The following is a 15,477-nucleotide window of genomic DNA, read 5'->3' as shown; positions in this document are numbered from 1 at the left end:
GAAAGAGGGCAGACTCAATATTATGAGGTATGTTTATATATGAAGATGGTATCTGTTCTTTCGCACATGTCCGAAAGAACAGATACCACCTTCATATATATATGCATGTTAAGGCTCACCGGCCATTTGACCATCTTCTTCTGTGCGGATTCAGAAACAGTGCCCGAACTCTTACGGGAATCGGCAGTAAAGCCACGAGTAATGAGTATAATGGGCAGGGACACTATGAATATAGTGCGGGACAATAAGTTGCGAATGTGGGTCTCACGGGAGGCGTGCCAGAGATAAGTCCCTGCAGTCGCACTACTCCTCTGTGTCCTCGGTGGCTCAGATGGAGCCGGCACGTTAACTCAGCGTATTCGGTCGGAGGGTTAGCTGCCCTCTGTAATAAAAAAAAAATTAAAAAAAATAAAAACTGAGTGAATGAATCGACGACGAACTGAAACGGGTGTCTTGCGACGTCCGCCCCGAGCAGATAGAACGAACGAAAACGAACAAAATGAGATTAAAAAAAAAAAGAAGGATGGATAGAGCGTCTGCCATGTAAGCAGGAGATCCCAGGTTCGAGTCCCGGTCGGGGCACACATTTTCAACTGTCCACGTTGACTTATATCAACGCCTGTACGCAGCTAGGGTATTCATTTCATGGTTATTATGAGGTATGCAATTACTTTTTTCACCTGAGTGTATATCGCTGTAAACAGGTCAGTGTGCTCGTTTGCGGGACGACTAACATTTTTCCCGGGGAGTTTTTATCACCCTTACGCGTACCGGTCGTGGCTGGCGTGACGCGGCCTGCAGCTCAGGAGACGTGGCGTGTCCGCGACCAGGCTGCAGTTGTCCGTCGCATAGCGCCGGCGCCGCGGACCGTGACGGAGCGTCGCCGTGGCCGGCAGGGTCACTGCCCCCGCAAGGCCCCGGCCTTCCCCCGGCCTTGACACGCGGCTCGCATCGCCTAATCGCACTCCGCCTGCTGACCTGCCGGTCAGCTGCGCGTCACGCACCAGCCGCCGTCGTGTAGCGCGCCCTGACTGCGAGAACACTCAGGCTCGCTGTACCGCTACTCTTTCTTAACGCTTTACTGATTCACGTTTATTCTTGTTTAGAGTAGAAAAACTGCTGTAGGCTACCGTAGACTACCGTAAGTTCGCGTTGGCTACCGTAGTTTTCCTCGTAGCTTCAGTCAGTTAAGGTCGTACCCGCGTACCTGTACATTAGGTGCGTTGCATACGTATCGCGGGTTATCTCATAAACTAGATTACCATAAAAACTGGAGGCGGTGAGCTGCTTAGATGCTGACTCAGGATATATAAGGGCCGGGTCACATAAGGATTGTTTTTGTTCCACATATTTATCCTCTTGTCTGTTATTTAAGAATAACAGTAGCAAAACTGAAATTGTCAAAGTTTAATTCAGGTTTTTTTCGAAGGTTGTTGTTTTTTTAATGTGAAATAGAAATATGCTATAGTAAAAATAAAGAAAACAACACAGATTTATGAAACAGCGCAATTTCCTCAACGAAAACGTAATATTAGGAAAAAACGCAAAACCAAAATACACCACACATCGCGTCAATACTTCGTCGAACTTATATGAAATACGTTTCTGTTATTCATAAAAAAACTTTCACATTCATCAAAAATAACAGGAACCTACTAACTTTGATCACGATGAAGGATGTTCTACTGAGTACAATATAACAACAATAATCATATATTCTTTTATGTTAGTGTATGTAAACTGTACGTACATCAAACGTATTTGTTTTGATTACATAAAAGCGCAGAAGTTACGCCATCAACTCATATTTATTACTTATAAAACGAAATTTATATTCTGTAAGAATATACACGGAAGCGCCAAAGAAACTGGTATATGCGTGTGTATTCAAATACAGAGAAATCTAAACAGGTAGAATACCGCGCTGTTCTCGCAACGCCTATATAAGACAAAAATTGTCTGACGCAGTTGTTAGATCGGTTACTGCTGCTACAATGGGAGATTATCAAGATTTAAGTGAGCTTGAACGTGGTGTTATAGTCGGCGCACGAGTCATGGGACACAGCATCTCCGAGGTAGCGATAAAGTGGAGAGTTTCTTGTACGACCATTACATGAGTGTACCGTGGAGATCAGGAATCCGGCAAAACATCAAATCTCCGACATCGCTGCCGCTGGAAAAAGATCCTACAAGAACGAGACCAACGATGACTGAGGCGAATCGTTCAGCGCGACAGAACGGCAACCCTTCCGCAAATTGCTGCGGATTTCAATGCTGGCCATCAACAAGTGCCAGCGTACGAACCATTCAACGAAACATCATTGATATGGGCTTTCACAGCCGAAGGCCCACTCGTGTACTCTTGATGACTGCCCACACAAAGATTTACGCCTCGCCTGGGCCCGTCAACGCCGGCATAGGACTGTTGATGACTGGAAACGTGTTGCCTGGTTGGACGAGTCTTGTTTCAAATTGTATCGAGCGAACGGGCATGTACAAGTATGGAGAGAACCTCATGAAGCCATGGACCCTGCATGTCAGCAGGGGGCCGTTCAAGATAGTGGAGGCTTTTTAATGGTGGGGCGTCTGCAGTTGGAGTGATTTGGGACCCCTGATACGTCTATATACGTCTCTGACAAGTGACACGCACGTAAGCATTCTGTCTGATCACCTGCATCCATTCAGTTCACTGTGCATTTCGACGGACTTGATCAATTCCAGCAAGACAATGCGACACCCCGCACGTCCATAACTGCTACAGAGTGGCTCCAGGAACACTTTCCCGAATTTAAACATTCCGCTGGCCATCAAACTCCGCAGACATGAATGTTATTGAGCATGTCCGGGATGCCATGCAAGGTGCTGTTCAGAAGAGATCTCCACCCCCTCGTACTCTTACGTATTCATGGACAGCCCTGCAGGATTCATGGTGTCAGTTCCCTCCAGCACTACTTCGACATTAGACGAGTCCGTGCCACGTCGTGTTGCGGCACTTCTGCGTGCTCGCCGGGGCCCTACAGAGTATTAGGCAGGTGTACCAGTTGCCTTGGCTCTTCAGTGTAAAATACGCAGTGGAATAATGTGCAGTTCCAAATGTTTGTGAAACAATGAACCAAACAAACAATAAAACAAAGATAAGTCGTCAACTTCCAGTTTCTCTCTTTCACATTCATTTACGTTTGTTTTTTTTCCCTATCAGTTCTATCAATTATACCACTTGCTACATCATATAAGTAGTGCACCAAAACTACTACCAAACGGTAGTTTTGATAGAGCGCGACTATGCTGTTCCTCTCATCCGTACAGAAACACAGAAAGCATTGTTTATGACCAAATCTTCCACATCGAATTCTGTACTTCGCAAGTCACCTTTCGGTGTGGGGTGGACGGTACTTGTGATACGCCCTTTTCCTGCTCCACTCAGGAATGGAGCGTAGTGAGAACGACTTTCGTCAAATCCACTCGGTCCTTTGTGGCTGACCAGGTGACCGTAAAAGCCAAACCCTCAGGCAGGACTATGAGATGGTAGTAGAGGCAGAAGACCACGTCGCGGGTGAATTCCCAGGTGGCGGATAGGGGAGGCCGCTCTGATTTGGGGGCCGTCGCTGAATATATTGAACTTGCGAAGCCTACAATGCTTCGTAGTTCGCAGTTGCTGAATATGTCTGGGAATTGGAAGTATGTCCTAATCTGCGATATCCCTCGGAACAGTATCAGAACAAAAATTTCGATCCCTCGTTCCGACTTCGCCCACTTTGGAGCTACGGAACGGGAAATTATTATAAGTCATATGCAATATGAATGAAAAATACTGCTCTGTTTTTCATTTTTGTTTTTTATTGTTTTAAAACCTTCTTTTTTTTTTACTTTTTATACACAAAACAATTCCAAAACTACACTATATACATAGTGTGTGTTACGAGTATGAACTGGTTTCCTGTACTACCGGTTGTTGAAAGGGCAAAATACAACTGATCACACGAAAGAGCTTTTTGATTGTTTAACTGCCCTGTTATCATATTAAAATCGATTGTGAGGAAGAAAACAAAACAGAGTATAAAGTGAACGCATAAGACAATATTTAGATGTGAAAATAACATTGACAAAAGAAATTAGGCACAACCAAAATATAGTATGATTATATCAAATGACACCACCCGAGTGCTTGCAGTGGCAAGTATTACATTTTAACCAAACTGAAAGACGGAATACGGGATGGCAAACGAAGAGACGGAGAATTCTGTTAAATTCGTTTGGTTTTGGAATAAACCGGCTCCCACGCCTTGAAGTAGTAGAAGAAGAAAAAGAGTCAGAATACCAAACAGTTTGAAACAGAAGCAAGAACTGGTGTTGATGAATAAATCGGTGCAGCACCAAAATGGAAAGAACTACAATTGTGTCATTGATATAAGCCTCGGTATGAGCTCTACGGACCCTTGCGGAATTTTAAGAGTAAACCTCTGTGATTCACAATGCCTTTATTCTTTGTAGTGTCTGCCACTGGAGTTTGTTGGGCATCCTGGTAAAAACCGCGCGCTTTTAAACAATCTTTTCTTTGGAACTTCTCTGGCTTTTCTATTAACCCTCTTCTGAGGAGGAAAAGTTACGTGCACGGTGCTAATGGCAAATGGGTACAAGGTTGCCAGAGGATCTGTCGCCGTAGGAATCTGGACAGGCAAGCAAAATATTAGTTGCCACAAATGCGCTTTTGCTGAACTTTGTTCTGAAGAACTGCTATACTGTTGCCAACTTGTGGGCGACCACGGCTAGCTACATGCAGAGGCCCTAGACGGGCATGCGTCTATATACAATGAATATTTGCCGGTAGGGCTCATTATCAACAACGTGGAGTGAAGTTTGGCACCAACTAGCAACATAACTGATCGACAACTACACGCTCGGAGCTACAAGGAGAAGTAGAGGAAAAAGACTGGCGCCCAGGTGGCCGCCTGTTACAACACCGTCCTTGCGGTCTTCATTGGCCGGCTGCCTGCAGGTTCTTCATTGACGGCGGTGTTCAAAGCGCTATTCGTGGCGCCCGCGGGAATCTTCGAGGCGACGTATCTAGTAATCTCTACAACCTATGATACTACAAACCTTATCCGGGAAGGATGCCAGACTGAAGAGGGTTACTCAAGAATGGTCTGAACAAGAGTTTTTGTATCATTGCTTTCGTCGATGATTTACATTTTCTTTAGATACTTACAGTGATTCTCTGCCTGAAATATGGTGAAACGTCAGGGTTAGACGGTCAGCTTTCGTCGATCACTCCATTACAATGTCATTACCTAAAGTCCAAACCTCAGCGGGGTGTCTCGTACTTTAAAGGTATGAAACATTTTTGTTGGTGATTCTTACGTCAGATGGGCGCGTTAAGCTCGCTGAGTCCGTTGCGGTTCTTCCGTAGAAGTATGGCATGAGACAAGATGAAGCTTCATCTTTTCCAACCCACATAATCGTCAACGGCACACTTCCCTATACATACAGGGTGTTTATAAATGAATATTGGGTTTTAACGCTTTATAATATTTATTATATTAAACTTACAGTTATAAACGATATGTAAAATGAAAGAGGAACTCAAACAGTTTTACCAAGAATCTTATAAATGTTCAATGTGAGCTCCACTTGTCACACGGCACCCATCAAGTCTATAGCCGAGTTCTCCCCAAACGTTAATAAGTGTGTCTTCAGTGATTGTAGCAACAGCTGCTTCAATGGGGTTTCTTAATTCAGAGAGGTCTGCTGGTAGCGGAGGCACGTACACACCATCCTTGATGAAGCCCCAAAGGAAACAAAATCGCATGGCGTTAGGTCGGGTGAACGTGGAGGCCATGCAAAGCAAGCCCTGTCATTGGGCCCCTTGCGGCCTACCAGCAGAACTCGGCTATAGACTTGATGTGTGCCGTGTGACAAATGGTGCTCACATTGAACATTTATAGGGTTCTTGGTGAAACTGAGTTGCTCTTTCATTTGACATATCATTTATAACTGTAAGTTTAATGTAATAAATATTATAAAACGTTAAAACCCCGATATTCATTTATAAATATCCTTATTTTACTGCCATCCCCCTCTACTTTAAATTGTTGTTGTTAAAGACACGGCAAAGGCAAAGGAAAGTTGGTAATGCAAATTAATGATAAAAAAATTTCGTTTTAGGTGAGTTCTTCTGTCCTTCAGAATATCCATGGTCAGCGTTTCTCACTGGTTAACTAAATGATATATTTATCCGACAGATTTGCCCTCTTTCCGACCAATGCCCCCCCCCTCCCGCCATTCCTCTTCCCCCTTTAAGCTCGAAGTCCTACACTCTAAATGTCTTATGAGCGTGAGGTAAGAAGAAGAATTCTTATCAAAGTGTGGCAGCCCCCACTCATATTCTACAGAGTTCACTTTGTCCAAGTTTCTGAGATAATGTTTACTTTGGGTAACGCTATAATCAAACACACAATCCCGCAAGACAGTCCTCATGTTCCTCTGAGAGGGAGTATGTTTGATCACTCCAAGAAGGGCGGCAGAATTACAATGTCGCAGCGTCGCTTTGAGTAGGACGTGACTACTACTAAGAAGTGTGATTTTCCTCATAATCTACTGCCTTAATACTTTCTCACGGCAATGGTTTTTAGCCACATATTTATACCTTAGAGGTTAAACAGATAAAATTCGACTTACAACAGCTCACGCAGAGACGCACAAACTTTCTCCTCACGCTTCGTCTGTGAATGCGACGAGAAGGAATATTTACACATCGCACAATGAAAAACGCTCTATATCACAAACTTTATGGTGATTGTCAAAAGAGAGTTGTGTATGTAGACGTCTCATACTGTGGTAGTTGAGCTCCGCTTGAGGTGTATAGGCGAATGAATGACAGAGGTAATACTGCGATTTACTGTCCGTAAGCCTATTCTTTTGAAGTAAGCCTTCGTTTCTGCTGACGCTACAAACATTATTGTTACAGCATAAAATGTCGATGAAAATGCAAATACGATATTGCAGTGCCTATGTTATTCCGAATTACGACGCGATGTTCCTTCGGACATGCGTCTGTATGTCCAAAGGAACTTAGCATCGTAATTCACACTAACGTAGACACTCCTATATTCTATGTATCCGCCGACACCGGGTATGCGACTTTCAAGTAAAATGTCTCCACTGTACGGAAATATACATAATGGATGTACGAATACAGGATGTAAACACATGGTTGACGACATATGGAAGTTTGGTTCTGGCTGTGAGTCGTGCTCGGATAGCCAAATGGTAAGGCGACCGATCGCGATAACGGGAAATCCTGGTTCGAGTCCCGGTCAGGCACAATTTGTCATTGTCGTCAGTCCATTACACAGCTGATAGTTGTTCGTATTCGCAACTGCGAATATATTTATTAAAAATGCAAATATTTGAAAAATCAAATTTCTGCTCAAATGTACGGCTGCCTGTACACTGTTAGAAAATTGTTGCTGAGAAAAAAATTGGGAGTTGCGACGGAACTGCAGAATCCAGAAGGAGCATTCGTTGCTAAGGCGGAGAGCTGAGGGCAGGGAGAACACCTAATGTGTCTCCTCTCCTCAGCGCCGGCCGGTGTGGCCGAGCGGTTCTAGGCGCTTCAGTCTGGAATCACGCGGCCGCTACGGTCGCAGGTTCGAATCCTGCCTCGGGCATGGATGTTTGTGATGTCCTTAGGTTAGTTAGGTTTAAGTAGTTCTACAGGGTGATTCAAAAAGAATACCACAACTTTAGGAATTTAAAACTCTGCAACGACAAAAGGCAGAGCTAAGCACTATCTGTCGGCGAATTAAGGGAGCTATAAAGTTTCATTTAGTTGTACATTTGTTCGCTTGAGGCGCTGTTGACTAGGCGTCAGCGTCAATTGATGCTAAGATGGCGACCGCTCAACAGAAAGCTTTTTGTGTTATTGAGTACGGCAGAAGTGAATCGACGACAGTTGTTCAGCGTGCATTTCGAACGAAGTATGGTGTTAAACCTCCTGATAGGTGATGTATTAAACGTTGGTATAAACAGTTTACAGAGAATGGGTGTTTGTGCAAAGGGAAAAGTTCTGGACGGCCGAGAACGAGTGATGAAAATGTAGCACGCATCCAGCAAGCATTTGTTCGCAGCCCAGGAAAATCGACTCGCAGAGCTAGCAGAGAGCTGCAAATTCCACAATCAACTGTATGGAGAGTCCTACGAAAAAGGTCAACTACCCGAGGCGATGGATCGGCCGCCAGGCAGCCCGTGACAGAGCACTTCATCACTGGCCTCCAAGAAGCCCTGATCTTACCCCCTGCGATTTATCTTATGGGGATATGTTAAGGATATGGTGTTTCGGCCACCTCTCCCAGCCACCATTGATGATTTGAAACGAGAAATAACAGCAGCTATCCAAACTGTTACGCCTGATATGCTACAGAGAGTGTGGAACGAGTTGGAGTATCGGGTTGATATTGCTCGAGTGTCTGGAGGGGGCCATATTGAACATCTCTGAACTTGTTTTTGAGTGAAAAAAAAACCTTTTTAAATACTGTTTGTAATGATGTATAACAGAAGGTTATATTAAGTTTCTTTCATTAAATACACATTTTTAAAGTTGTGGTATTCTTTTTGAATCACTCTGTAAGTTCTAGGGAACTGATGACCTCAGATGTTAAGTCCCATAGTGCTCAGAGCCATTTGAACCATTTTTTCCTGTCTTCAGCAAAGTTGCCTAATGCCACGAAACCCAGCAAACGAGATGGAGCGCCGGTTAACGGACTAGAACACCAATCAGAAAGAGCGGCGTTCAAAAACCTTCCCGGCCATTTCGAGTTAGATTTTCTGTCGTTCCTCTTCACAGAGTAAATTCAATGTCGATGTGACTTTCTTGAAAAGGATGTGGTCGATTTCCTTCCCCGTTCATGTCGCTTCGGACTTTCCGCTCAGCTTGTGATGGTTTCGTTTTCGATGGGACATAAAGACCCAAACTCCCTTCACGCTTTTCCCACGAAGTCATGTGCGGGCAGTGTGTTATAGTAGTGGCCGAACTCAAATTTATTCAAGTTTATTTCTTCCAAAATTAAAATACATTGGATAGAAACAAATCATAACGGCGAACTATGAGTAAATTATTAAATTATATTTGTAAAGGTGTATTTACTGTGTACACATTGAAGGAAAAACAGAAATATTTGGTGATTCCATTATCTGTCACCTTTAACTCCTTCAGTCTTGAGCTTAGATTTTATAAATAAAAAGCTTATATTAGTGGTCAATGCACTGTCGTCGGGCAAAATAAGATAAATACTCAATATAAAAAACTGCTGGTATTCACCAAACTCTTAAAATATATTAGAAATGAATGTCGTTTGTGTTATAAAATAATTGAAATATGTGTAATGCTCTGGAAACTCAATATTAAACACCCAGAAATTGTAAAAAACAGTTTCATTGAAATGTGAAAATATTGGCCGTTGGCGAATGTACTCGCAGCGCTATATCGAAAAAAATACGTAGCAGCATAGTTATGATGAAATGAACAATCATTTATTCGATAGCATAGAGTATATTGACATATTACAGCATTTTCTAAACACATTCCAGCCCAAAATTAAAAAAAAGAAAACTGTATTTCTCGAAGACATGCTGCAGCTGCGATAGACAGCTGTCTTTCAGCCGATGCTACCACCTACTGGGAACACGTACAAACGAAAATGAGTGATGCATCAAAATGAACGAGATATAAAGTACGCTCTAAGCCAAAGAAAAAAAACGACGCACCACGAAGGAATTATCCGAACAGAACGGAAATCGCTTGATGTGATGTACATGCGTAGGCAAATAAACGATTACAGTTTTAGAAAAATTGGATGATTTATTCACGAGAAAGAGTTTCAAAAATTGAGAAAATCAGTAACGCGTTCTTCCACCTCTGGCCCTTATGGAAGCAGTTATTCGGCTTGGCACTGATTGACATAGTTGTACGTCCTCCTGAGGAATGTCTTACCTCATTTTGTCCAACTGGCGCGTTGCATCGTCAAAATACCGACCTGGTTGGAGGACTTTGACCATAATGACCCAACGGAAACGTTCTCAATTAGGGAGAGACACAGCGACCTGGCTGGCCAAGATAGGGTTTGACAAGCACGAAAACAAGCAGTAAAAAGTCTCGCCGTGTGTGGGTGGGCATTATCTTGCTGAAACGTAAGGCCATTATGGTTTGTCGTGAAAGACAACAAGACAGGGCATATAATTTCGTCAGTATAGTACGTTTTACGCTGTAGTTTCAGTACAGTTTACGCTGGCACCGTACACGCCTCTATGGTTTCTACGACATGGAAAGACGTTCAAGCCCTGTTATATCTGTCTGTCGAAGTTAAGACATGTTAATATGGTGTTTTAGTTAGTTTGCACAATTATATGGTAGTCAGTAATTTAAATAGACTTATCAAGCTTCCTATCACTGCGGTCCCAATCATTTTAATCATGTACTACAGCTTTTAGCATGCTATCTGCTTTTATCTTAACGATGAACGATGGTACTAGGCTCTAAAAAACCACTTTTTTGGGCCTTGACTGTTTAAAAAACCTTTGAGTGCATAGTCATCACTAATATATAGAGGTTTATGGTGGCACAAATACGAGGGTTGTCCAGAAAGTAAGTTCCGATCGGTCACGAAATGGAAACCACTGGGAAAATCCGGTAAAGCTTTGCACAGATGTGTTGGGCAGTGTCTCTAGTATGCCTGTCGATCGTGTCGCGTCGCTCTTTTCAGTTTTGAGTGAACAGTGAGCACGTAATGATGCGTAGGGAATAGCGTCTCCCGCCAAGCAAGACGGCCTGGTTAGAGATTTCGCCTGTGTCATGCATCCCACATAACACAACTGTCGATCACTTCCTTCTTCATGCCAATTCTCGGCCGCACACTGCGGGGGCAATAAAAAGACGCTCCTGCAGCGTTTCCGATGAGAAGTGTTTGATCACCCACAATACTATCTGTCTTTGGCTACCCCTTAGTCTCATCTCTCCTCCGGAGCGACTATGTAGGTGGAAGGTGGAAGGTGTACCTAACTGTTGCAAATAAAACGTGTCTGGTTTTCACTGTGGTTTCCATTTCGCGACCGGTCGGAACTTACTTTCTGGACAATCCTCGTATATTTTCAAGCCATTGTAATTCTGTAATGTTTTAATTTCTTGTACAGATCACCTGAAGATGCATCTCTATTGACTCGAAACTTTAAGTGAGTTTTTATTAGAACTGTTTTAACAGCCAGTGCGGAAGATTTTCATTCACCATTAACGTGTACAATCGTTAGCCTTTGCTGGCTATGCCCTTCCTAGATGATAAGGAAGCTCTGTGTGTGCTAGACTGCCACGTAGTGAGAGCTGGTGTGCTGGTGTTGTTGCAGGTGGGCGACATGGAGCGCCCGAGGCGGCTGCCGCGGCCGCTGCTGCTGCTGGTGCTCGCAGCGCTGGTGGCCCCAGTGCGCGCCGGCCCACTCCAAGGGCCCCACGCGGACCCTGAGGTCGACGGCGAGGAGTCGCGCAAGGTGCTCGGCTCCAGGTCAGTCCGCGGCACACAAGAGTACTGAGTGTTTTGTAAGTGACGCGAGCGCTGCGTCCGACGCATCGGGTTTAGTCGAGGCGGTTAGCAGTCCCTTTGTAAAGAAGAAATACACAAAGCCGCCCTCACACACGACGAGAAAGTGTTCGTGGACGAGGAGCTGGTCGAGTTTTGTGACGTCACAGCATGGTTTTTTCCAAGCTCCGTAACATTCTATTGCATGAAACACAGAATAAAACGAGTCATATCTTTGCTTCGTGGAGGGAAACGTGGCCAATGAGATCCCAGTTCGTGATCTACGACACGACCAGAAACTGGAAGACGCCAAACTGGATTTCGTCGTTTTCTATTGAAGCCCATTTTTGGTGGATTTTACGTTAGAACTTAGGTGTTATGAATACTTGCTGTTTCAAAGCACCACAATACTAAGTAACTCTCGAAAACGCGTTGTTATTGGTACGAATAGTTGAAGCAAAATAAAGGAAACTTCACGTTAGTGGTTAAGAATTTTTTTGTTTGCTTGTTTTCATATTATAATCTGGGTGTTATGGAAGCAAGTCGTTCCATTGAAGATTTATCAAAATGCGTTGTTCTTGGTACAGTTTGTTATAATTAAATGTCAGTTAATAATAGGTTGGTGACTTGAGGCTTCAGAAAATCATACCATGAAAGACATGATTCTTTGTTACACAAGATAGGCATAGTGTAGTTTATAGAGGCGTGGAGTTACAGTGTTTCAGATAGTTGCTTTGTGTCGTGTTATATCCAGATATTTTTCTAATCAGTTTCATGTTTTGTAATATGTTCCAGGACTTCGTAATAACGAACATAACTATGTTACATAGTGTTCGGTCTTAACGATTTTATGCAAATGTAAGAGCACTCCCTCTCAGTAGTGAATTTGTTCGATTTCGTGAGCATGCTAGGCAACATGGACCAACAAGTTGTAAGACTGCTTTCTACGCCTCTGCCTGACTCCATCGCAATTCATTATTTATTTACTGATCCAAAGCCTAAATTTTGGGATACATAATTCCTAAGTATTATTTTTAAGTAGGCCTATCACGCAAGTACGCACCCCCACACGCACACACACACACACACACACACACACACACACACACACACACACACACATACACACATTAAGTACAGAAAATGTAACAGTAACATTGCAGTAAATAAATAATTTTTTATGTTTATCTACAGGAGAGCTTTCAGTAACATATTTTACACTTTGTTGTGTAAGTAGGCTGTTTAGGTTCTTATATTGGTAACGCCACCGCCACCTAGCGCTCTGTATGAAAATCACTGGCTGTGTGTGTGCAGTCTGTTGCTGGGTGGCATTGTTCGAATTTTCTATTGTAGTGTTGGGGAGTTGGATATCATGGACTGATATAGACATTATGACTTTTGAACACTATTAAGGTAAATACATTGTTTGTTCTCTATCAAAATCTTTCATTTGCTAACTACGCCTATCAGTAGTTAGTGCCTTCAGTAGTTAGAATTTTTTATTTAGCTGGCAGTCGTGGCGCTCGCTGTATTGCAGTAGTTTGAGTAACAAAGATTTTTGTGAGGTAAGTGATTTGTGAAAGGTATAGGTTATTGTTAGTCAGGGCCATTCTTTTGTAGGGATTATTAAAAGTCAGATTGCGTTGCGCTAGAAATATTGTGTGTCGGTTTAGTATTGATCAGAATAGGAAAAGAGCGAAATGTCTGAGTACGTTCAGTTCTGCTCAGCTGTTTGAAAATCAAATAATGTAAGAGGTTTATCAGCATAGTAATTCATTAATGTTTCTAAGGGGACGTTTCATATGAAAAAATTCTAACTACTGAAGGTACTAACTACTGATAGGCATAGTTAGCAAATGAAAGATTTTGATACAGAACAAACAATGTATTTACCTTAATAGTGTTCAAAAGTCATAATATCTATATCAGTCCATGATATCCAATATTACAAATTTACTGTCTCTGTCCAGATCATCCGCTCTCAAAACTCCGCCATCTCACTGCCCACATCCACCACTGCTGGCGGCTCACCTCCAACTGCGCAACGCTACGCACTGTTAACAGCCAGCTGCCCAACACTACAATATCAAATTCGAACAATGCCACCCAGCCACAGACTGCACACAGCACAGCCAGCGATTTTCATACAGAGCGCTAGGTGGCGGTGGCGTTACCAATATAAGAACCTAAACAGCCTACTTACAGTTGTTTAAAATCATATATTTCTCATATTGATACTGAATAGCAGGAATGGTCTGTTCAGGATGGCCTTAGGGTTTTACAAAAAAAGTAATAAAGATAAATTTACTTTTATCTTATTTAGTAGACTACTATAAATCTGTATAGCACTATCTGTAATGTAGCTTTCATAAGCTGTTGTCTTCACTGACTGGACGTGAACCTTTTTGCCTTATAACATCTTCACGGATACTGCAGTTTTTATGTATACAGACAGCACATGGACAAGGTATGAAATGTGCGTTTTAACAGAGCTGAAGTAGCAATTTTACATGTTTCAATTTCCGTGAATAAACTGTGTGATAGCCGACGACTGCCGCTGGAGAGTGCTGCAGTCGTATATCATGATGAGGAGCGCTTTTCGTGTGATGCACCAGCTGGTTTCTAAGTGCACACTGTAAAGTACGTTTGGCGTGCTCAACGATGAGACATGCGTCCCATGTGGAGCTGGCTTAGCTATTATTTCATCAAAATCACCTCTTAATAGCGCCATAGATTCATTAGCGGTGTGTGTTCTTCCATTTTCCTGTATGAACGAACAGTTGTCAGTTCTCTTGAAAAGGCTGCAGTACATCAGAAGTTCTACATATACGTCTGCATCTATAAACCGTAAGCGATCTTACGGTGAGTGGCGGAGAGTACTTCCGGTCCCACTGTTTGATTTTCGCCCCCCACCCCCTCCTCCCCTGACTCATCCGTTAGCGATTGGCACTGTCGGTAAACCTCAGTATTAGCTCTAACGTCTCGGACTTTCTCGCTGTGGTCATTTCATGCCCGCCTCCTCCTGGAACGTACTCTAGCGGAATTTCAGAAGTAAACCTCTCCGAGATGCGCAGCACCTCTCTTGTAGCGTTATGATTTATCGGAAAAAGCTCGATCCACTAATTCATGTATTGCACCGGTCACACACAACACTCATGGTCTACAAACCATGCATGTAACTCGTGAGGATTTTCAGAAGTAACGGCCATGCACAGGAACCTTATTTGCCTACCGTATCCTTTCTCCTTGGTACTTGTTCCCACGTAACACCAGATACCGCGCTTCAGTTTCTACTTTTATATGCATCAATTTCTACGCTTCTCACGCACCTTTCGGGTAATAAAGTAGTACGAAACCTAAGCGCCTCGAAAACGGCATGGTTCTGAGAACCAGTAGCCACGTTACAGTTACTTGCCTGAGAGCCCCCTCGTGTGGACGGGCTGGGGCCCTGACCGCCTGCACAGAACATTCCAGGAACGTAAAGTCTGGTCGTCACTCCCGCCCGCACCAAATCCGACACTTTTTTGGAATCCACATATAGAACGGTAAATCGGCAGAAAACTGAGCAACGTAAGGCAGATAGGGAAACAGCCCCTCCACTACGAAACTAGTAACGAAATCTGACTTTCCCAAATGTAATAAGAAACAACTGAAAGAAAGAGCATTTCTCTCTTTTATGCGCTCGCTTAGCCATAGTCTCCATACCGTTGTTCACTATCACAGTTCGAAGGGAAGTACTGGTAACGGCGAGTGCAGCCTTCGATTTTGTATTAAGTAAATTATGGGAGTGTCACAGCTGTGAGACGTTCTTGCTTATTTAGCCCTTGAGAGGGGACGTTCATGAAAAGGTCGCACTATTTAAAAGATGCACCAAATCCACAATTTTGAAGATAAGGCAATGTAATTTTGTACCATG

General features: G+C 43.2%; 1 protein-coding gene across 1 annotated transcript in view; it reads left to right on the top strand.

Moving 5' to 3' along the window:
* Positions 1–11,310: 11,310 nt before the first annotated feature.
* LOC124775129 (serine-rich adhesin for platelets) overlaps positions 11,311–15,477 on the top strand; it is a 109,244-nt gene continuing 105,077 nt past the window's right edge. Inside the window, exon 1 of the mRNA XM_047249972.1 lies at positions 11,311–11,546. Coding sequence (XP_047105928.1) covers positions 11,311–11,546 — 236 coding nt within the window. The remainder of the gene's footprint in view (positions 11,547–15,477) is intronic.

The sequence above is a fragment of the Schistocerca piceifrons genome, chromosome 1, assembly GCF_021461385.2.
Source record: "Schistocerca piceifrons isolate TAMUIC-IGC-003096 chromosome 1, iqSchPice1.1, whole genome shotgun sequence".
NCBI lineage: Eukaryota > Metazoa > Arthropoda > Insecta > Orthoptera > Acrididae > Schistocerca > Schistocerca piceifrons.
Note: the sequence above shows the minus strand (reverse complement) of the source record. Positions and strands in the feature narration are given on the sequence as shown.